The 24754-nt window shown below is 34.2% G+C and overlaps 2 protein-coding genes across 4 annotated transcripts in view; one reads left to right on the forward strand and one right to left on the reverse strand.

Moving 5' to 3' along the window:
* Positions 1-11065, reverse strand: part of LOC117113245 (vesicular inhibitory amino acid transporter-like) — a 13102-nt gene extending 2037 nt beyond the window's left edge. The window contains exon 1 of the mRNA XM_033256539.1: positions 10334-11065. Within this exon, the coding sequence (XP_033112430.1) occupies positions 10334-10615 (282 nt within the window). The 5' untranslated portion in view covers positions 10616-11065. The remainder of the gene's footprint in view (positions 1-10333) is intronic.
* Positions 11066-18360: 7295 nt separating this feature from the next.
* Positions 18361-24754, forward strand: part of LOC117113232 (tyrosine-protein kinase Yes-like) — a 14594-nt gene continuing 8200 nt past the window's right edge. For 2 of the 3 annotated variants that reach the window (XM_033256521.1, XM_033256522.1), the window contains exons 1-2: positions 18361-18548; positions 23941-24185. In XM_033256521.1, coding sequence (XP_033112412.1) covers positions 23966-24185 — 220 coding nt within the window. In that variant the 5' untranslated portion in view covers positions 18361-18548; positions 23941-23965. The other variant, XM_033256523.1, reaches the window with a different exon arrangement.

Consider the following 24754-nt stretch of genomic DNA (forward strand, 5'->3'; position numbering starts at 1 on the left):
TATACACACACACACACACATATATATATATATATATATATATATATATTCAATTCAATTCAATTCAATTAACATTTATTCAATTAATTAATAAATACATCAAGTGATAAATAAAGTGGACAACATTAAAATTAATTAATTATGATAAAAAATAGAAGCAAAGCTATATATATCGGTGTGTGTGATCAAACACTATGCGTTTTATTTTATTGTGCAGTTACAGTAGCTTAGCATCTCAAACCAACGGAGTGGAAGTAAGTTGATATTAAAAGATCGATATTAGTTTGATTATATCACCTGTTCTTACAGTAACACTGTATCAACCGCACGCGCAGCCGGTCCGCCTCTGTGCATCCAGAGAGACACGGAACAATTATCGAACGCGAGGCCTAGTCGTGTAATTTGATTTTACTTTGCTTGCTTGACCACTTTAACAGTGTGAAGGTAACGATGGTAATAATAGATAACATGTAAGGGAATTTACTTGTCAAACGATGTTAATTGTCTGCAGTGGATAAAATATCGATTTTGTTACAACGAATCCAGAAGTAATCTGGAAATCTACTCCCATACAAACAAAGAAGGGTTATGAAAACGTTACACTTTCCGAATCCGACAGTTTAAATATAGTTTCTTATTGCGCATTGCGTCTGCATACCGCTTAAGATACCTAGTGGTTATTGTATTTTCAGATTGTCCATTATGCCTAAATAAATAATCAAAATATTAACCCTCTAGATACCGTCTTCGACTGTAGTCGAAACTGACCTCAAACCGAAAATTCCCATTTTCGACTGCAATCGAAATTTAGTGACCAAAAAATGTGGTTTTCAAATTGCTCTTCTGTTTTTATTTTAGCTCCAATACGTCAGAAATTTTGAACACGCATGCGTGAAGCTTTCTTTTTTCGAAATCTGTGAAGAACTCACATGCGCTTATACAAAAATGTTCAGAAATATCAATTTCTATTATATTATATATTATATTATATTATATTATGAATAAAAAATCCTACAAATATAAATTATACATCAAATGAAAACTTATTCTATAAGCTTTCTTTGTTTTTGAAACATTTTTCTGTATAATTTACAGAAAGTTCCCAAAAATCCACCAGAACGACGTATACTCAAAAAACGCAAAAAACCTAGTTACACTGCAAAAGAATCTGGTATTCATTGGTTTGCACTACAAAAGAATCCGGTATCCAGAGGGTTAAAACACAGTAGAGTGAAATTTATTACCTGGAGCATTTTTGTGTAATCATACAAATTACTTATTTAATTAAAGTTTAAATTGAATTTCGGTAATTATAAAGAAAGGCTGTGTTGTATTCATGTGTCTCTGTTGTTGGGTGTCAAAAGACCATTGTTTATCAATCACAAATTGAATGCATACAAACATACATACACAATACTGTACCATTTATGTTCCAACATTTAACGACTAACCTTTATTTTATTCTACGTGTTGTACACTGTGGATTACATTAATAAGCAATTATAGATTTTTTTATTAACACCATGATATTATTATTGCTTTTCCAGCCAAAACAGAAATATAATTGACTTGCGTTTTCTTAATGTTCCCCTCTTTGTACTATAGGACTATTTCGTTACACTCGCGTGAAAAATTTAGATACAACACTGGAAATTGTAGTACCATATTTATTCGAATAAATGCCCCGGGGCGTTTAATGTTCAGAATAGTTTTTGAGGGGGGCGTTTGTTCGAGGAAGGCGTTTATCTTTTTGGTTTAAAATATATATACTCAAATAAACGCCCCTTAAATTCACCGTAAATGTGGAACAGTAGAGTGTGATAAAAATGATGTTGGTTCCATTAGCTTCGTTTAGTCATTTAGGGGTGGGGGCGTTTATTCCAAATGAGGCTCTGGAGGGGGTGTATATTCAATGGAGTGTTTATTCAAGGGAGTGTTTATTCAAAGCTGGGCTCGGTAGTGTATTGGAATAAATACGGTACTATTTAAGGACTAATGTGAGTAGAGACAATAATGTAAATGAGTGATACAGGAAAAGCATGGAACTAGGACAGAAATGTTAAGGTTTGTTGAGATAATGTATACTTTGTTACATAAAAAAGGAATAACCAACTAGGATATTAATGCGAGTTCGTTTCTTCATTCTTGTTACCTTTAAGATTAGGGCCTATGAACGTTTCCAACTCACTTTTAAATCTTGTCATAAAATAACCCAATCATAATTGTAAATTTGATGCAAACCACTTGCGTGGGCCATAAACGTAAACGGAATGAAGTAATACCGTGAACATTTTCACCGTCTCGAATATAGGACAACTTATTTCATATCATCCTATTTTGAAAGGTCAATGTGGCTTTTTCATCCACGTTTCGACACAATATTTGTTTGGCGCTTTATCTTGGAAAATTAATTATCAGTATAAATTGATTTTCAGAATGGGAAAATTTTCACCCAAATTATAATTTTATTTCTCGGAATCACGGTTATTTCAGTTTTTAAATGTCCGCGGAGAGTTTATTTCTTCATAAGATGCAAAGCCAGCTTATGTTCATTCTATAGTTCATCGACGTCACAAGAGAAGATGGGAGATACATAGGTATTGATCGGTTAAAAGAGCCAAGATCATTTTAAGACTATCTCAAATATATCAAGTCCCATGATTGGCTCCCGTTCGCAGCTGAACCAATCGACTTGCATAATAATGTAATCGTATTTCCGACTGAAACTAATTAGTTTGAGTGAAATCCAAGGTAATAAGAAATCAAATATGATTTCAATTGTAGTTATATATCATAACATCAGCTGTTGTGAACCGGCATTTAATTTTTTCCGAATAGTATCATCGATTGATAAACGAGGACATAGTTTTGCAGTGAACGAGGACAGATTCTGGTGATAACCCAAGTATCTAAACTAAACTCAATCAGTAAAAATAATTATTAACAAAAGAGGAATATAAAATATACAATTTTGCAGCGACGGACGGCACAGGCCTTAATAATGTTTCTCACTGGTGACTCCAGGGCGTGTGAGGGAGTGGGGCACATGAGCGAAGTGAGGGTAGTCAGGCTGGGGTACAACCTGTGGGACCAAAACAGAGTCCCCTTAGGGGTGTCTCAAAGGATGGGTTCTAATTTACAATAATATTACAACAACAAACGGTGAGGATAAAGATATATTATTTCGCCTATTGAGATATGAATATTATATGAATTTAATTATGAAAAGAATAACACTATTAACAATAACAGCAACAAAGCGTTCCTCATTCCATTCATCTGTTTAATTTGTACCGTTCCAACGACTTGGCTTGTTTGTGTGCTTTGTGCTTTGTTTCTCTTTGTTCATGCCTAATTTATGAAGGTTGTTATTTTTGTTATTTAAAATTAGTAATTATTTAATATTTAAGATTAGTCCGGGGACCTACAGGCCATGTCCTCCTTGGTCCCCGGCACTTGTTGTAGTTAAGAAACAAGTGAAATAAAATGAAGTGATGTGAAGTGAAAGAACAATAATAATAATAATAATAATAATAATAATAATGATAATAATGATATTTGTAATAAAAATAAATTGATTAATCAGCTGATAATATAAAAGTCATAATAATAGATATACTAATAATAAGTATTATAAGGATGATGATGATGACAATGACGACGATTATCATATGTGGATGATGATGATGATCATTATCATGCTTTTTATTGATAACAATAATGGAGATAATAATAATAATAATAATAATAATAATAATAATAATAATAATAATAATAATTACATTTAATAATAATAATAATAATAATAATTACATTTAATAATAGTAATAATAATAATAATAATAATAATAATAATAATAATAATAATAATCACAATTGATATATAAATAAAGATTCAAACCATAATAAACATTAATGTGAAGAAACACGCACAGGTATTATATTTTACATCTTCACCTGGTGTAAAGGTAATTGATCTTCACTTATTCCAGTTGCATTAATTGATTATTCAAATTGCGGCGAGCATGTTTAGTTACCATGCGCTTTTAAATACATCATCATATCTGGCGCAGCATATCCTTTCGGCCAGACTACAGAAAAGGCACTTTTAACTACGTCATCAGGCGCAGCATATCCTCTGGGCCAGAAAACAGCAAAAGAGCTTTCAACTATCGTTACGTCATCATTCGGGCACAGTATTATTCTCTCTACCGAAATCCACAAACTGAATAATTGAATACGAAGTAATAAGAGCGCACACATGGTTCAGACAAATAGTCGAGGAAGTATTATGTTTATGATGTATGATGACGAATGATTACGCATTACATCCTCCCAATAAACCACAAATAGGCCCATCTCAGTATGTAAAATTACGCGTTGCAATGCGACCAATAAACACAAAGGATATCAGTATGTTGTTAGTTTACGCTTTACATTGCATCCAATAAACAACAGGCATTTCAGAATTATTGCGCAATAATTACGCGTAACCCTGCACCCAATAGACGATAAAGATCTCAGTATGATGACAGACGAATGCGCATTGCCTTAGCATCCAATAAACGGCAAATATCTCAGTATAACGCCGCATGATTACGAGTGTGACATTGCGCCAAATAAACGACGATTTTCAGTATATCTTTACGTTACATTGCATCCAATAAAAGACAATGATATCATTATATATTTTTTCAACAGATGCATTATGATCGATATTTATTATTAAATTGGTATCATCATCCATCAATCATCATTCATCGTCATCATCATCACTATCATCATCATCGAAATACATTATAGGCCGCGTGTATTCTCTTTCATTATGAAACGCGTGTTGTAATCCACTTGTAAACAATTAAAATCTATCACTGCTAATATTATTCATGTTTGTTTAAATGTTTTGTTTCCTCGTCTACCTGACTTTCATAATATCTTATTTTTAAAGTTGCCAAATCGTTTAATACCTGTCGGACAGAAAGGGTACTAATAATATTTTGGATGTAAATTGTTTGAACAAGGTGACGCGGCGCAAGGATCCGTGGAAAGAAAGAGGTGACATATATTTATCGAGTGTAATAATAATTAAAGGCTGATGACTTTTCAATTACGGTATTCATACGCGGTATCGAATGTGTGAAAACAATTACACTCTTTGACAATATTATTTGACAAAATTGCCCGTACGGGAATTCTTCAATTTATTTGAATGAGCAAAAATTATTAATGTGGGCAATTCATAGAATGAAAAGCGACGCAGGTAGTAAAGCCGAACTTTAATTCATCGATCAATGCTGGTCATCATACTACAACTCTTACACTCGTTCTTCAAAGCTAGTTTGTGTTCTCTCTTAGACAGGAGCTAACATAGGTGAAGGAAGCAGTGGGCTGTGAAGCAGACCCACCCATCAAACGTTTTCGGTTCAGTCTGACAAATAGACCTCATGGTAAAATTTGACGAAAATCCGCACATGCTCAATATTCGAAATATTAAGTGACCCAAATATCCGACAACAGAGCTAGGTCTACATAAAATCATGTATTCTATTCAAGGTCCACCAAACACGCAATTATTAAAAGCTCGTATGATATAAATTTGTTTAAGTATTTAATACCAAAATGAAACGAGCACATTTTTAAAAGGTATTGGGGTGTAAAACTAAAAGAAATATCAAGTGGCACACAGGACCCATCTGGCATTCAATTATTTCCCGATGCCAGCGACAATCGACAATGAGGTAAGGGCGGAAGAGGACTACACGTGACGGTAGTTGGAGGTGGGAGGGACTATGACGCAGCGCTTCCCATCCATTTTGTATATTCAGCCAAAACAATGTAATTTGTAATAATTAAAGTTATCATTTTCATATGCTCTTGACGTTACATGTCCCTGGTTCTTAACAGGCGGAACACAAGGCAATTTCATTTGGCCCGTGAGGAAAAAACTATTGCTCGGCGGAGATCAACTCTAAAATAATTTGGCCCTTCAAACAAAGTAATTAAGAACCAGGATCATATGCCATAGATGTCTGTGCACCTTTAATGTTTCTAAAATATATTTTTTACATTCCAATATTAAACAAAAAACAAGTTTGTATTGTCCAATTCCGACAAACCAAAAATAGGGTCGCTTTTTTCCAAATTAATTCTGTGTGAAATTATGAGTTTTGATACAAAATTTTATATAATCATAATTATATAATCACCGATAATTTGTAATTATCAAAAATACGCAATCTGATTATCCTAAATATTTATGACGCATGTGGGTATATCAGACACGGTTTTCGCTCGAGTGACATTCATAGCGAATAAGAGTAAAGATCGATGTTCATTTATCATTAGTACCGGTAGTGCTTATTTGTTAAAATGTACAATTTATATGGTCCCATGAGGAACCTGCAGTTATAAAAAAAAAAGAATATGAATTGTCATCGTTATCGAATAAATAATAATAAAGTTTGTCTTCAATTGTAGCTTAATGCATTTAAATTAAAATCGCTGAAAATCGTCCCCCGTTTCATAGGACTACAGGATATAGGCATATGTTCTGTAATGGTGCCAATGCATCGTTTATGACGACATCTAAGCCAAGTGAACAGAAACGAAATTAGGATAATTTCAACAAACTAACCTGCCGTTTATACATTTTTTATCTTCTCGGTACCTATGGCGTATATGTATCTCGGGGTATTCACATGAGGCGGGGTTGCATGGTGGCGGCAGGCTTTTTGGAGGACGTGCAAAGCCTCCCCCACACCCTTTATCATTACTCAAGCCACTGCTCAATCCAAGGATGCAACTGTAAATGCACTCATATTAGTAGGCCTATGCCTAGCACAATAAACAGCGACACACGGGGAGCGTACTATGTCAGGCAAAGGCCAACTCTATAGAAGAATGTCTAACACAGAAGTATACATTAAGGCTATAATGTCTCTTGCTCAACAACTTCTTATCATGATTCCTTTGTCTCTATAATAAAGCGTCAGTCCATTTTGTTACTCCTCTTTCCCAAAAAGAGACCCTCAGGGACAGCTTTATTCACAAAGCACCAGCGTTTGTAAATACTCTACCCTGTGAAATGTGTAATGGACCTTCTTCTCTTTGCATTTTCAAAAGATGGAATACCTACTCATGACAATACGAAACAGCTCCTAAGCCCCCTACCATTTTTATGTTCCGTGATTAAGTTGTCTGATAATCAAACAATATAACTTTCAATTTAAATGCATTACATTTTCGGACAAAATCAACATAAGTTGTATTTTAAACAGTAAAACTTATATTGTTTTATGATTGACGTGCTTACTAAAAGTATTTACATTTTTTAAAATAAAAATTAGAAAATAAAATAAATAAATAAATAAAAAACCTAAGAAGTAGTCACTTTAGGTTTGGTCCTGCCCGTCATACGCAAGAAGAATTAAAGTGCCATCGGGCATGACTTTACTCTTTTTATACATATTGAGATTTCTTGGATGCACAAGATGACATGAATAGAGTTAAGATTTAGAAATCAGGGTGCAGCCTATGCATTTAAAGGCCAACTCAGACAGTGTCGGCCGACGCAGCCCGACGCGATTTGTTTTCGCGTCGGGTCTGTGTGAGTTGAACGCAGACGCGATGGTGTGCGTCGGGGGCAGTCGCGTAGTAGAATATTAAACGTGTTTAATATTTCTCACGACGGCTTAAGACTGTCTCCGACGATAAATCGGGTCGGGCTGCGTTGGCCGACGCTGTCTGAGTTGGCCTTAAAGCCTGATCCCATATTATGGAATTACTGTGTTTAACTTGGACAAGGAAAAGGCACTTCCATGACCTAGGAGCCAAAATTAACAAAATTGGCATTTGTACAAAAACGAGTAACAGATGCCTGATGAAGAATTTCATCAATTTCCAAAGCAAAAAGACATATTAACGCTTTATAGGCGCATTCATTTCAGAAATCAAGACAAAAATTCTCCCCTGAAACCCGGTGTTGATGGTTGGACATTCCCATTAAATATCAATAAAGAAAAAAATAATTAACCATTTGACAGACTCCAGAAGTGTTTTCCGTCCGCAAAAACAAAACTTGTTCTTTTAAAGAAGTTTCCGTAGTTTAAAAAAATATATTTTCTCTCGTTTCGCGGAAAAGGTGATAGAGGTTCTTCTATTAGCCTATTATTATTAATTTCGCTATTAAAGACGTTAACGTGTCAAATTAATTTATTTAAATGCTTTTGGCAAAGTTCAACAAAACCATTCTAATTTCATTATCAAATACGGTGCGTATTTTGATTGAATGAGAGTGTAATCGCTGTGCTGATAGATATATCAATACAATACTGTTTATTACTTATATAAATAAAAATTCAGTGCAAAGTAAGCAAAAAAGCAAAATAATAAAAAAAAAAATGAATTAATAGTCTTTTATTTTAATTTAATTTTTATTTATTTTATTTTTTTTGCAGGTAATTGGGAATGTACTGAGCATTCGGTACGATAACACGTCATGTGGGCAAACATCGTTCGTATTGTTATTTCTCCTGACGAAAAAAACCCCATCGGAATATCATTGCAGTACCCGCTGTACTTGGGGATCGGATTCATTTACCAACCACCAAGGGTAAGCCTGGTGGTCGAGTGGTTAAGACAACAAGCTAGTTTTCTAGAGGTGGTAGTTCGATTTCCACCCGAATCACTTGCGAGATTCTTGGGAACGTACCCGAGCGTTTAGTACGATAACAGGTCAGGTAGGGAAACATCATTCGTATTTAAAAAAAAATCTTACAATAACATTTGTTTGTAGACTTTAGATAAGCAACTGTAGCTGCTTTAACACAAATTTCAGAATATGGATAATGAGGTATCGTCTATATTAAACCAAATGTTTCATCACACCGTTTTCTCAAGAAAAAATTAAAATTCAATTAATTGTCGGCACACATACAAAGCCATTTGGTCCGATTGAAATGAAAGTGAAGAAGACTCACACCGTGAAATGAATAATTTCAAACATTTTACAGTCTATAAATTTATCGTGATGTACATTAATTTCTGAACAATTCCCTTAGCTATTTGTTATTAAAGCGAAACGTTAGCTGTTTGAGTGAAGAGTTGCTACCACGTTTACTATTATTAATAGGCCTATTACGTTTTGGTCCTATTTAATAATTCATATTATTTATATTTTAAGACTATTAATTCATTTTTTTAAATTTTTTTGCTTACTTTGCACTGAATTTTAAATAGAATTCATCATAAATATTAGGTTTATATTATTACAGATATTACGGTACAACTTGTTGTCATTCAATACAACAGCAAATTGTCTAATGAATAAAAATTAATATTTTTGTATTTAAGAAGTTATTAGCTTTAAATGTACTGCGAAATTTATCAAGTCAAATTAACTTTTCATTAAAAAAAAGACATTCATTCCAAAAATGTGTTACCTACCAAGCTTTAAATTACCTAAAATATCGGTGAAAGTAAAGCATATTTCAAGACATTTCTAATATATAATATATAAAGGGCGAGTCGAGTGTCCGAGCGGTAAGGCAGGGGCTCCACTAGCTACAACTTAACATCGGCGCATGTTTCCAGCCGCTCCTTATTACCCTGGGTTCGGTTGATAGAACTAACGGTTGATAGAACCAAGTTTTCTCTGATAAGGACTTAAAATGGAGGCCCAGTGTATACATCTGGATCGTGTGCACTTCAAAGAACCATAGCATCTTTTGGAAGAGTAAGGGGTTACCCCGATGTTATGGTTCATTCCCATGTCGTGGAATGATGTGAACTTGTAGATAAGCGCCTCTTTACGGCTGCTAGGTAGTCACGGACCACGTTCATACGCATCAAATGACGCTACAAGTTAATGAATTATTCTCCTACCTTTACCTTTCACTTTTAATTTTATAGCAATATTGACAATAAAATATGTTTAGCTCTTGACTCTCACTTATTAGTTTTCTTTTCCTACCACTATATTCAGCATCAATAGCAGCATCCTTATCATAAGCATCCCCATCAACATCGCCACTATCATCATTAATATAGTCATCATCCTTGTCATCAACGTCATCATCATCATCATCGTCATCATCATCATCGTCATCATCATCATCATCAACAACACCAACATACCAATCAATGGCCTTATGAACTTCTTTATAATACATCAGTGCTTCATCGGATAACCACCGCCATATTTTGGTTAAAAAATACGGAATGAGTGAATCATCATCATCCCCGTCATCGTCATCATCATGATGGTAATCAGAATCATTATTGGTATGGTATCAGTAGCCCTATTTCCATACCAATAGTCTCGTAGTTTACCTACCTGTATTGCATTTGTTACGTTCCATCCTGCGTCCCACGTTGAAATTGGTTTGCGTACGGGGGTTCCGGTATTGGATGTTGACTGCCCTAAGCTAACACCAGAATCATAGCTTGGAAGGTGCCCGTTTGGTGTGTCCGGTTCAGAGTGTTTCATATCGGCAGTGCCATTTACTTTTTGCGTCATCATCTCGATTTGATCGGCCTTAGCAAAGTTTACCGTCTCCTCATCAGAGTAAGACGGTAAAATACGTCTGAAAAACCGCAAATCCATTGAGAAAGACATGGTTTTACGTCCGTCCTCAGTCTTGATCAAGAAATCCACTCAGCACATTAGATGCTAGAAATTAAACAGCAGAAAGGTTTAGATTCAGGTAGGTGATATCTCCTAAGAAATTTAGAGAAATCTCGGTTTACCTGTCAAGCGTTGTCCGTTCAATATCATGCCTTGGGCAATCGCTTATCCAAAGTGGAAAAAGTTGTTAGGCTGAACTCTAAAGAGCCTTGCTTGATCATGGATCGGATCCCGGAAACGAATGCCTTGCTAATTAATGTACTAAGATGTTACGGTTCCTACTGACAGATCCCTCTGTCGCCGTGCGAACGAGAATCGATAGAAGATGCATTTAAGTTTTAAGTTAACCGAATACTCATCTAAGCTTGCAAACTATCACGTGACATACGTGTAGACTATTTTGACGAACGAATGCCTTTCATTGGTTGTCCGCTTCCGCAATGTTTGGTATAGCAATAACATAAAACTTTCAAATGGCAATACACTTATAAAGCGAATATTATTGTAAATTGTCTCTGACGTGCGCTAAACAACCACAACCCAAATCCAATAGACCGAGTCGGCGATGTTTATTTACAGCCGGTCACGTGACATAACTTGGGTATAGGCCTACAATTGAAAACGTTACTATGCGATCAGTGTGAAAGTATAAGAAAAGGTAATGTTATGTTTGCTAAAATAACCTCCGAATGTTAACGTGAGAAATAAATGGCAAAGGAAAGAATACGATTGTTCATCGTATGTTTATTTACTTATCCTATAATTCTCCTAGCATTGTATGCTTTGAAATTAAGTGATTCTTCGTAAACCTTGCTAGCCTTAAAATCGTAGCGTAGTTCGCAGGTCGAGACCCTCGTGCATACCTAAACATACCTACCATTTTGTCAAAAAGTTTTGCGGCCAGTATCCTTTAGAGCATTAGCTAACCATTAAGGCGGCAAAATTCTCAATTTCAATTTCCAATCAATTTGGTATAGTTTACTTGGAATTATGATGATCTTGACAGCAATAACAAGAGACGGCCACAATAGAAACCTCTATGTAAAAAAAAAGAAAGTTATATTTTTGTTTGCGTCAGTGTATTTACGTGTGTAAGTTAGGTTGTTCATTATATCACAAACTTTTTTTCCAAATCAATTCAATTTCTATTATTTCCAAAATAGTAAAATAGATAATAATAATAATAATAATAATAATAATAATAATAATAATAATAAAAATAAATAAATAAATAAATAAGTGATGAAGTTAGAACACAACCTCGATGAATCGTATAAGGTAATGAATCCTTTACGGTTAAAATAAAAAAAAAATACATTGCACAATATAATGAAAGAGAGTAATATATAATACCATGTATACAGTAAAATAATAACCCACAATTAATAAAATATTAGGCTATAAACTTGGCTAGAGAACAGAAAATATGCATGTCAAGTAATGGTAACCACAAGTTTAAGAAATCCAATTTGTGTGAAATATATAACAGCGTCTTGTAGCACGGTGCAACTATACGTGTTTCGCGTGCTCTTAACGTGAAATTCGATTAGTGTTGATAACACTTAAATTTCTAATTAAACAAGGCGCCTTTAAATATTTACATATCGAATTATGAATGTAGTAATCAGCTTAAACTGCAGCGAGTGTATGATAAGCGCTAAGCTAATTCTGTGTTCACTTTATTAAAGGAACGATGCGACTGGGAAACAGTTTGTAAGGAAAGTGTTAACACTGTTAGCAAGATTACAAAACATCATATGTTACAAAGAAAATTTAATTATAATCATCAACTATCATTGAATATTAATTAAATTTTACTTATACTACTTTCACTACTGTTTGTGTAAAAGGCTCTCATTGGACAGTGATTCAGTTTGCTTTTGGATGGGAGTGTTTCTGTTTCATATTAATTTGTGCTTGTTTCTACAAACAAATGAAATGAAACTAATGAACCGTCAGTTGTGGAAATATTTTACATTTTATATAAATTAACTTATTATTATTATTATTATTATTATTATTATTATTATTATTATTATTATTATCGGTATTATTCCTGTCTCTTATACACATCTAGATGTGTATAAGAGACAGTCGTGTAGCATAGCTCTCAACGAATGTAGTCCTGTAAATAAATGAATAAAGAAATTGTGTAATAAAATGCCTCTGGCGGGACTCGAACCTCACCTCATCCAGAACGCATCTCCAAACAACTACTGATATACGCCAACAGAAAATGGGGCTCAAATAAGAGAGTACTCAAGTCGCAGCTGTATTAATGAGGTAACATATATTTACAGAATCAATATTACTGCGTAGCACCGTTCTGGTTCTGGTTCTGGTGGGTAAAGCCGACCTCCTAAGGACTCCAAAAGTGTAGAAGTATAACCAGTGGTGGCGCCAGAGGGGGACTGGTTGATATATCCCCCGTCGGGGAAGCATAGTCCCCCACCCCGTCGGGGAAGCATAGTCCCCCGTTTGGGAAGACGAGTAAATTTTGTCGGGAATAAACAAATAAGAAAAAATATTCACATGTAATGTTCGTTTAGCCACCATATTGTTTTCATTAAACTATTTGTGTTAACTTTTTACCACAATAATAATAATAATAACAATAATAATAATAATAATAATAATAATAATAATTCAATTAGACTAATTAAAAATAATTTGCGTTTTGTTATGACAAATGCTCGTTTGGATAGCCTCATGATGCTTGGAATACATCGTGATAGGTGAAGCAACCTCGACCATGACAGCGTGGTTGACAGATTTCATGAAAAATTTCCAAAATATAGAATTTCACTTTCAAGAACGAGGATTTGAAAATAAATTAGATGGTTACATTGCATACTCTTTGTCTCTTGTTTTATTCAAAATGTTTTGGTTCTGAAAGCTGATTTCGACATTAGAAAAACATACCGTAGCCTACATGAAGTCATATTATAGTAACTCGATGCCTATCAAATAGGCCTAAGTAATAAAAATTCGCCATAATTCATCAAATATCCGTGGCTTCCCCCATCGTGGCCCTAGGCGGCCCCTGGCCCCAGCCAAGTGAGACTCGATTCGCTCCACTACCTTCTCCCCTCGTCGGGGCCTTTAGCCCCTCCGTCGGGCAGGTCCTGGCGCCATCACTGAGTATAACAGGAGGGGTAGAAATAGTGTCGAACGATTGGAAAGGTCCACCACCGCAGTTTAAGACGCGCAGCGTCAGTCATGTGCTGGCTTGACTTACCACTTCAGGCCACATTCTGTTGAATTACCTTTATTGGACCTAATAGGTAGCAGTGACGTAACTAGGTTGTGAGGGGCCCAAGGTTCAACTATGTCAACTAAGATGTGTACCACGGATGAATTGGTTCTGGAGCAGGGGTCCTTCCCATTTATATAATATTTTGGATTTTTTTAATTTTATTTTTAGATGTTTTCAGAGGGCATCTTTGAAGAGCCGGCTATCGGTTGGACTGACCATAATAATAAGCATTTCTACTTCTTATGACCAAAAGAAAAAGCACATTGGCGATATTTATTGAATTGATGTTTTTTTATCAGATTATACTAACCAATTGAACAATGTCAACAATTATCTTGTATATTAGTTTTATTTACTTAAGCTAGATAAAATAAAATGGATCACACCTGATTTCATTGATTATGTATGAGTCTGATCATGTTAACCACTTATCGATAAACACCTTTTAATAATCGTTCACTTAAAAACAAATGCACGAAAATTAAAATCCCAAACACTATTTATCCAAATCTTGATTGCGAAAATTTTAGCGATTATTTTAGTAATATATAGGAACAGACATTTCAAACACAATGAAAGAAGACACACACAACCGAATGGAAAACCCAAAATTGTATTCACACACTAAATTTTACACTTGTAACTGGCGATATTGAAAAAAATGGCATGCTTATCTAAAAATGTTCTTAATGTTGATACTAGGCTATAAAATTAACATGCATCACGGTATATCGCGAAATATCTATGTTCAATTAAAAAGAAGTAGGCTGGTTTCCCCAGCCTAGATCCCAATTATAAATAAATCGTTAATGAATGATATATTTCTAAACGATTGGAAAGTCTCCATGACTACCCTAATATACAAAGGTAAAGCCCTAACAATTACACACCAAAGTAAGTACATCAATAAAAAATGGTTTATTATAAATAAAAACAAGTAATTGGATTATTAATCACAAAACCAGATGAAACTATTTGATCAATTACACACCAATCTCAGAAATATGCCACGTAGCCAAAATTGTTTAAAGGTCCAACCAAGATCAAATTATTACATATCTCAATTAAAATGACCTTATAAATGTACCAATATGTTTTTAGAAGTACCAGTCAACTGTTTATGCCTTCATCGTTTAATAGATATTCCTGTGGATGCTGGGACGGATGCAGGATTTTTTCGTCGTTAAAAACATTTATAATATATTAAATGGCAAACATGTTTAAAAAAACACATCTAAACCCCACAAATGGAATTAGCGACCGGGACCGGAAAAAGCCACTCTCAGAAAACCACAGGGCCCAGGCCCTACTACTGAATGTACTGCCACTGTGTGTTTACAGTAGATCCTTTTCTAATTGTTCGGTGTGTGTAGTCGGGGCCGTCCTGGCTTATTTTTCCCATGGGTTGATTCCCAAAAGAGAACTATTGAAAAAACTTCATTTTTACTTCTGTAGTAATGTCCAGCACATGCTAACCTTCATGCCCTCCAAGTTCTTGATATACGGGGGGAAATATCTCCATACATAATATGTTGTTTATAGTTGATATTCAAAACGTGTCTGAGTAATCTTGTACAACAACCATTAAGTCCTATCTCTCAAGAATATGTTCATTTATATTTTTATAGAAATTCTGTAATAAGCAATACCGTATATACTCGCGTAGGTCCCTAAGGTGACCCGCGTATAAGACGACCCCCGAGTTTTAGAAGATTTTTGGTTGATATGTGTATGTCGGGCGTATAAGAGGACCCCCTGTTTCATTGTCGGAATTCCTAATTTTTTGTGGTCCTGATACTGCATCTAGCTGGATAAATGGAGCCAAATGCAAGGGTAACCTTCCAAATAATACCATTTTATGAGTTTTAAAATCTTCACTACTTAAAATCGTATTTTCCTGTATTTAAAATTGCGTTCATTCATACAACATTTAGTTGCTTCATTACAGTAGTAAGTTCACGTGTTACGGACGATCCGCACATAAGACGAACATGATTATAAAATCTAAAATTTGAATGTCGTGTGTATAAGACGACTCGCTTTTTTCGATCGTAATGTGCTATTTTAAGCCTCGTCCTATACGCGAGTAGGCCTATATACGGTATTTTTTTTTAAAACCCTAGGTTATCTGAGTGTTAGAGGATTCCCCAATACAGTGGTGGATTCAAGGGGAACCCCGGCACGGTCCCCCTTAAATATTTCAAAACCATTTTAATAATTTATGTACGAAAGTGCAAGTGAAAGTTCGTCAGGTCTATGGGTTCACCGATCTATGGACAAAAGACTACGTATCCAACTACTCAATATTGTTGGAATATATACATTGTTATATAATAATATATTGCCTATGTCTTTGATTTTTTTTTCTCTATGTATTTGTCTAAAGATAAAATTTACCTGACCTATTTTAAGAGAGACTCCTCAGAAGTCTGGAAAGCTCATTTCCGGCCATATAGGAATCAAAATTTTCCATGGGGAGGACCCCCCCCCCTCTTTCATTTTGGGTGTTTTTGGAAACGTCTTGAACCCCCACCCCCTCTTTCAAATCCCGGATCCGCTTCTGTAAATATTCAAATGATGGTAGTAACCGCGCTCAAATAAAGAACATAATGGAAACATCTTATCCTGCGCAGAGCTTATCAATATGTTGTGTGTATGATATCTGACGCTGCATTTTGGGTAAATTAATTGTCTTACTTTAGTAAGAAAGTTTATTCAGATTTACAGTACATTAAAAAAATATTCAATGTTTTAGAAGAACCATTGGCATTGATATTTATTATATATTTTAGAAATCACAAATTTGTTTGATCTTAAGTGAAATTTTAATTTTATATATTAAAAAAATTACTATGTTTATTGTGTGCCGTGTACCTGTATATTTATATTAAATTACTGTTTTTGTATCAGTGGGTTTTTCATGTAATAAGATGTATTTCAGAAATACCCCCTTTCCTTCTTTTCTTTAATTTTTTATTTTATTATGTTAACATTGATTTGTAATGTTTATCAACATGTAATGAAATATTATGTTTATGATATTACTGTATGTCTGAAGAAAGAAAAGTTGGAAATATATATACTAATGAAAGAATTAATGAATGTACAATATAAATTTTACAGAGTTTTAAGCTACACATTCGTTTTTGTGATTATTCATTTGTATGGTTTCTGACCATATCATTTTGTGAAGTAAAGAACGTTGTCAAATTATTTGAAAAGGGGGAAATCTTTCTATACTATGAACAGAATTGTTGAATTGAATTACAAAATCAGAGCAGATATAAAACTACCAAGTCGCATTACAAAATTATAAACAGTCACGTAGAGTATGGGGTAGAACTTTTTTTAGCAATACCAACAGCTTTTTAGCTTTTGGTGTACTTACATTATTGTCTATTATTATAATTAACTACTGAATATCGATCCTACACTAAACTTTAAAAAATGGAGTGGTTTAACTAGCGCCCTCAATGTTTGTCTGAAGTTTCATAAGCCCAACTAGTAGATGCGTAAAATGAAGTAAGTTAAATTCCTTATAATATGAGACTTCAAAATAAGGTTATTGTTATATATAAGAATTATTTGATTCATAATGCATTCTTTTAGGATTCAAAAAAATAGAATCGGCAGCAGCTTGATTATCATGCTGAGGTATTAGAGGGGTTACAAGACACCGAACTCTGAAACGATGAAAATAGATGGAAATCGTGATTCAAATTATTCGAGCAGCCAAAGCTTATAAATTATCAGCCTTCTCAGTGGAAAAGTAAATATAATCATTATTATTATCAATGTCATTATCATCATCATAATGTATTATCATTGTCAGTATTATCACCATTACCATTATCATTACTATTATGATTATAATTATTATATGATTCTCATTAGTGTTATCATTTTCCAGATTCTGCTCGTTAAAAAAAAAATCGGAATAGTTTAAATGAACATAATTACATGTAATATGATTAGGAAAGTAAGATACGGACAATAGGCCATGATGTAATTTAAAGGTTTTTTTTTCTTTCACATTTTGGTTTGTACCCACTTTCATTACTTTTTTTTCAATATAAATGAACTATTTTTTTTAAACTGCAAAGACTTTTACAATGAGTTTCACCGCACTGTTGTTTTTAAACTGCATAGAGATCTTACAATGTGTTTCACTACACTGCGGCTATCATAGGCTTGACAGAATGTCCTAGTTATACTCAAAATAAGACTGATCAGTTTATTTAAACTCGAATTATGTAATAAGCCTATAAATTTTAGGTTCTCAAATAACTTCACGAGTATTACTCTACTTTCTTTTGTAATGCTTAAAGCATTACACAAAAAAATTATCCATAAAACTAATTAAATCTAATAGAATGTCTTGAAGATAGAAACTCTGAAAGTCACACAGGGTCATGTGCTGACGTCACGTCACCCGGAAGCAGTGTGTCCCGATTTTCTTTTTTGCTTGTGAAACAAATGCGAGAGTTATTGCCACCAACCGATATGGCAGCCATACTAGAACGATAACATGCTTAGTACTAAAGAATTACTGACTGTTCACTATCGAAAACACTGCTTTATGAATAATAATCTGTGGAAACTAGTTATTTTCAAAGTGACTATAGAATAACCGTCAATATTGGATATTTTCTGATATACATTTCTAAGGTAAGTGTTGAAATCTATGACATAGGTCTGATATTAGACTGATCTAACATCGTAACTTTTGTTATTAAATTAGATTTATTTTTATATTATTTTGGTAATTACGGTAACTTTTATAACATGATTTTGTAGTATATTTAGTATTTTATATGCAGTATGTATGTTAGATTTAATTGTTTGAACGAGAACAGGAAGCTAACTTATTATGCAGCGGTTTGATACTTGCTCTGTGCTTCCTTTCTTGCTTGACTCAACTGTAATCACGCCTAAAGCTCAAACTTTTTTATTAGTTTTCAAGAACATTTTTTCATAAATATGTAACGATCATGTACCTTTTACAGGCATACCACCTTAAAAACACCATTCAAGAAAACATTGTCTACCTATTTATAGAACCACTTAAGTTATTAACCTCTAATGACATATTGATAGAAACAAACAAGTTGTCGAAGATATAGTCACTTTATCTCAAACTTCATTCAGTTAATTAGCAGCTCAATAAAGGTCAAATCGAGAAATAATCATATATATATAAAAAAAAAACTGTATTACGTAGGCGTCCCTTTTATTATAATTTGCTTATTTCGATATTTAATTATAGGCTAATAAATTTTAATTATACAAGGTAGGCAATTCAGATATTGATTTGTTTTTAGCTTAAGACATAGCACAATGGGTCCGAGAAAGTAACATCAAAGTTACGTACAGGCTTCCGTGTTGTTCTATGGCAAAGTTAAGACTGATATCTACGTACATATTGCGTATGGTATTATGTTAATTTTTCAACATCAGGCGCAAAAGGGTTATTTTTATGGTAATTGGCACCCGATTCCATTTCCTCAAAATCCACTTACTTGTAATTGACGAGTGCTTACTCATACAACAAACACGCTATTTTACTTTGATATTCTGTACCTTTACCCACCATGCATTGCGTTTGCCATATTTAAAATTAACCTATAGCCCTATATTTACAAATGAATTTAACAAGTAATCATAAATATAATATAAAGAAACGTATAAATGCAGTCATTGCTTTAATTGGTCTTTAGTATTTGTACAACAAATCTTGGTTTAAATAATTTTTAATTTTTAGCCATAATTTTTGACATAAATATATGAGCTTCCACACAATAGGTCGTATCCAACTTGAAATAATCTGACTCCTCGTGGACAAGATTATAATGCACACTTTTGTAATTTGCTGGCACTTCTAGCCCTCATACGTCGTTAGCTGAGTAACCTAAAGTAGCCTAGGCCTAGACGGCCAGGTTAGATGGGGGTGGTAATTAACTAATGAAAATAGATACGGTACATTTTATTAGATATTACAAATCGATACCAAAAGTCTCTCTACCACTTGTAGGAAAATATCTAATCGGCTAATCAGCAAATATATGTATAAATACAACGTGGAAAAATAGACACATTTTTGTTTCACTTCCGTAAATAATCTAATAAACTGCAACATTATATATATTAAACAAGTAAGCCTATGTTTTCATTATTTGTAAATCTGAACTACTGAACTTCAGCGGACAAAAAGTTGAAAAATGTCAGTGTCGATCGATGACCAGCGATGTTTGCAACTAGATTATTATAGGGATAACATTGTTACAGTTCTAACAGTGATTGTAATAATTATATCACTATTTTCATCATGTCTATTACATTATTATTATTATTATTATTATTATTATTATTATTATTATTATTATTGTTATTATTATTATATTATTTTTATTATTATTATTATTATTATTATTATTATTATTATTATTATTATTATTATTATTATTATCATTATTATTATAATTATTATTGGCCTTTCCTGCCCTCTAACCGCCCTAGCGGAGTGGAAATACCATCATTTTTGTAATATTTCTTTTTGCTTCCCTGGCCAGCGGAGCGATAAAGCCGCGATTATCTTTTCCTTCTTCTATCACATAATTTCCTACCTGTCAGATCTTGTCACTTTCCGTGCTTCGATCGTCCTCAAACTTGGTCCAATCCAAGCACATATATCAAGACGTGCCTAATAACATAAAGGAATTTTATAAATTGTTATAATAAAAAAAACTTGTAATCAAACTATTATGTCAACCCAACGTAGTGACAGCATACAAACCTGTAAATCCACTGGCCACTTTCACATTTGGGTTCTATAGCGCAATGGTTAGAACTCTTCACTTTACCCTCATTCGTATACCATTGAGATTGCATTTTGAGACTTGGTATCATCATTTTCACGTATTTTTTAAACATCATTTTTCATTATTTCAATGAAAAAACTCCTAGGCCTATGTTATGTTCTACAGACATAGTTTCTTCTTCTACCATGTTACCCTATTGTTGGACTAACTTTTGTATTACATTCTGTGCTTTGGATCTTCTTTCAATTTGGTCTAAACAAACCCCATAGCAAAGATACACCTTGTAAAACATGACGTAATTATACATATTTCATATATAAATAGACTGATAATTGATTAACTGATAAATAGACTAATATAATAACTATTAGACTGGTAAGTAAACTATTAAGTTAAAGCAATTTAATTTGCGTTCTCTTACTAGTGACCGTTCAACGCAAATTTGCCGTGAAATGCATAGACAATCTTCACCCTCAACCTATAAAATTTGGGCAAGTTTGTGGTTGTGACAGGATACAAACACGAACTGAACATCATCCATGTAGTAGCCGAGTCGGGTTTTATAGCGAAATGGAACTTTTGGGCTTTTTCTAACTAGTTGAAGTTAGGTAGAACATTAATTTACCGCAAAAATGAATAAACAATCTTCGCTTTTAACCAATAAAATAGTTGGTTTCCATCTCAACAAGTCATAAGTTTTGTTTTACACCCACTGCAGCTTTTTACTCACAAGCAATTTCACTTCCCTAGCTAACCCGCCTAAAGAAACTCGGTGCCCTTAATAATTGCCGTAGCTTCATGAGTTGAACATGGTAAATCAGTGTTCATGTTTACAACATTTTTTTAAAGAATTATACTACTGAATGAATGTTTAACTATAATCTCTTTATAAAATGTATTCAACGTGTTGTCACAACTAACTCGGTTTGTTCCAACCCGTTCTATCATAATTACCTAGCAGCTTGTAGAATGGAACACTTCAAATTATATACAGTATTCAAAAATAGTAGTTTTACACATAACATCGAGCGTTAGATCTAAATAGAAAGTTTTCAATTTAAGTGAGTTTGTATTTCATTATTCTGTAAACGTGCTATAACAGATATAAATTTTTGTTCTAAAATTCCGCAGATGGTATATTTGTAATTTCATACCAGGTTTTTGAACAAAATAAGATAAAGTAACTGGATTACTTAATTTGAAATTACAACCGACGCTTCTTCTACAAACTAAAGTTTATTATGCATAAAATAAATCACTAAATTACCTAATAGTTTTAATAAGTCGTATGTAGAGTAGGATATGACACACTTTCCGGCATTAGAAGGTCGCTATTTGTGGATATTCTTTGCTTCTAAAATGAAAGGCATATACGTAGCCCTATTAATATAGACTAGACAGATTGAAGCCTACGCCTCTCGACGAATGAAAATACTATATAGATAGCCTATTACCGACACGTATATCGTATATATTGGTGTTTATTAATCATTTCAACGATGATACCGTATTGGCTGAAATTATAATAATAATAATATTATGATTATTGACTATTGTAACAGTTTTTTAATGCATTATTACCAAAAAAATTGAGAACTTCAGAAAATTTTTCGGAAAATTCGGGATTTGCCCGACGGTGGAGGGGGAGGATATCCCCGACGAGGGGATGGGGTGCCCTCGACGAGAGAAAGTGGGCATTGTCGGGCGTCATTCAAAATTTCTTAAAAGTTATCCAGGAGGCGAAGTCCCTGCAAAAAATGACAATCCGGGGTTTCAACGAAGTGTGAATATCCACACGCCAGGTAACACACTCCGATAGTATGTGAGTTTATCTATATCCCGTCCAGTGGAGTACAGCATGAGCTGCTTCTCATTTGTTATGTTATTTCTTTATGATATAGCTGACTACGGAGTTTGACTTCATTCATCTGACACCCCTGAGGCGTCTTACACCCAGACTTTTGAGCGCACATATTACCTAATATTCTATTCTATCAATTATATTTTAAAATTTTACTTTTATTAAGTTATATATTTTGTATACTTTATGTCATACTTATAATTTAGATAACATTGGGGTTTCAGCCAATATTTAAAGCAACATTAATATAGTGATATATCGCTGACCACCAATTTGTGTATAACTTTAGTTTGTATTTATCTTCGCCATTTACTGGCTATTATAAATAAATGACATTTTTACCCCATTCATGAGTAGTATTATCTTTGCATGTATGCTCAGCATGCTGTGTGTTGGAGAAGTCTGGAGACTCAAATGCTTATTTAATCGCTTTTATAAAAATGTAGAAAATACATATGCATTTTTTTCCTCCCCAACAGACTGTTTTTTCTCCCCGACGGGGCCCTGCCCCCGGCCCTCCCATTGGCGCAGCCCCTGGCAGCAGCCCAACTTCTAACCAAGGTAATTCAACAAAAGGACGCACATCTCCGCTCTCGAACATAGCGCGTGCGTACAGTCCTTTGATCTTTACTGTGGCATCGACAATCCTATACTAGTTGCGAGTACAGCCGTCAATTATTAGTCTATGCGTATAGTGATATATCGCTGACCACCAATTTGTGTATAACTTTAGTTTGTATTTATCTTCGCCATTTACTGGCTATTATAAATAAATGACATTTTTACCCCATTCATGAGTAGTATTATCTTTGCATGTATGCTCAGCATGCTGTGTGTTGGAGAAGTCTGGAGACTCAAATGCTTATTTAATCGCTTTTATAAAAATGTAGAAAATACATATGCATTTTTTCCCTCCCCAACAGACTGTTTTTTCTCCCCGACGGGGCCCTGCCCCCGGCCCTCCCACTGGCGCAGCCCCTGGCAGCAGCCCAACTTCTAAAACCTAAAAAAGTGCACATCATTGCTCTCTACGAATTTCTGCGTCTTCTAGGGCTCATAATAGCGGAGTTATTCGTCGTATACGACGGTCGTACGACACATAGGCCTAGTGCTAGTGACCCGGATCATCACCAGATCATCTCAGTATAGTTTAATTTCTTCTGAGGGTATATCACTGGAGTATCTTAGAGTTTGAACATGAAACTTCAGTTTTCAAACAAGTACAACTAAACCACGATTGGCTATCAATCTGCAATATTTTAGCCAATAACAACTTAATGAGCACTGTTGTTTTTATTGAGATAAAATAACTCTTTCTATATTATTATTATTATTATTATTATTATTATTTATGAATAAAATATAACATTCTTTTTCTCAGTGGGAAACGTTACTAAATCATAAATATGGGTAACAAAGAGAGTGCAATAGCCGACAACAATACCGGTTTTCATGATGATGGGAATACTACACTGACTATCTCCGCGTCGGGGACATCAAAGAATAGGAAACAAAAGAACAAAGGACTCCAACGACAGAAGGGTAAACGACAACCCCCCGAGGAGATTGTCGTAGAGCGAGACGGAACCGAATCACCGAACCCCATCACAGAAATTACTATACAAGGTGATGTCAACAAGCATGTAAATGGACCTCTCTCTGTCCCGGATGCGACGCATGTTCCTCCTCTCCCTCTTAAAACTAAGTCGCATGCCACTTTATTGCATGCTACTGAGTCACCTGCTACACCGATGGAAGGTGATATGTTATTATATAATCCTTATCGTTATTGTACTATTATCCAAAATGACTGTAAATCAATAATTAATCTAATAAACCTTCAAATTAATTAACGAAGATCATTATCACATTATTTATTATTCATATATTTTCCTCTTTATTTGTATAGTAAAGATACATTCATTTTAAAATAGGCCTATTCAGTGTCTGCTTGAGGGGTGGCGCCAGTGGGTGGGTCGGCTGGACCCGAACCCAGCCGTCGGGGAGCCCTGGTCCGGCCGTCGAGGAGCCACGATAAAGTATGCAATGGCGTATCTAGTGAGTGCGCGGGGGGGGGCGCACACCCCCCAAAAAAATTACTCTCCCGTCGCCCACAAATATCACGGTCAAATAGTTAAAAATAAGCTAAAATCACCCTTATTTTGGGAATTAGTTCCCCTCAACTGGTCATCGAT

This window comes from Anneissia japonica, unplaced genomic scaffold, assembly GCF_011630105.1.
Source record: "Anneissia japonica isolate Jap-2015-1 unplaced genomic scaffold, ASM1163010v1 scaffold287593_len981703_cov172, whole genome shotgun sequence".
Classification (NCBI taxonomy): domain Eukaryota; kingdom Metazoa; phylum Echinodermata; class Crinoidea; order Comatulida; family Comatulidae; genus Anneissia; species Anneissia japonica.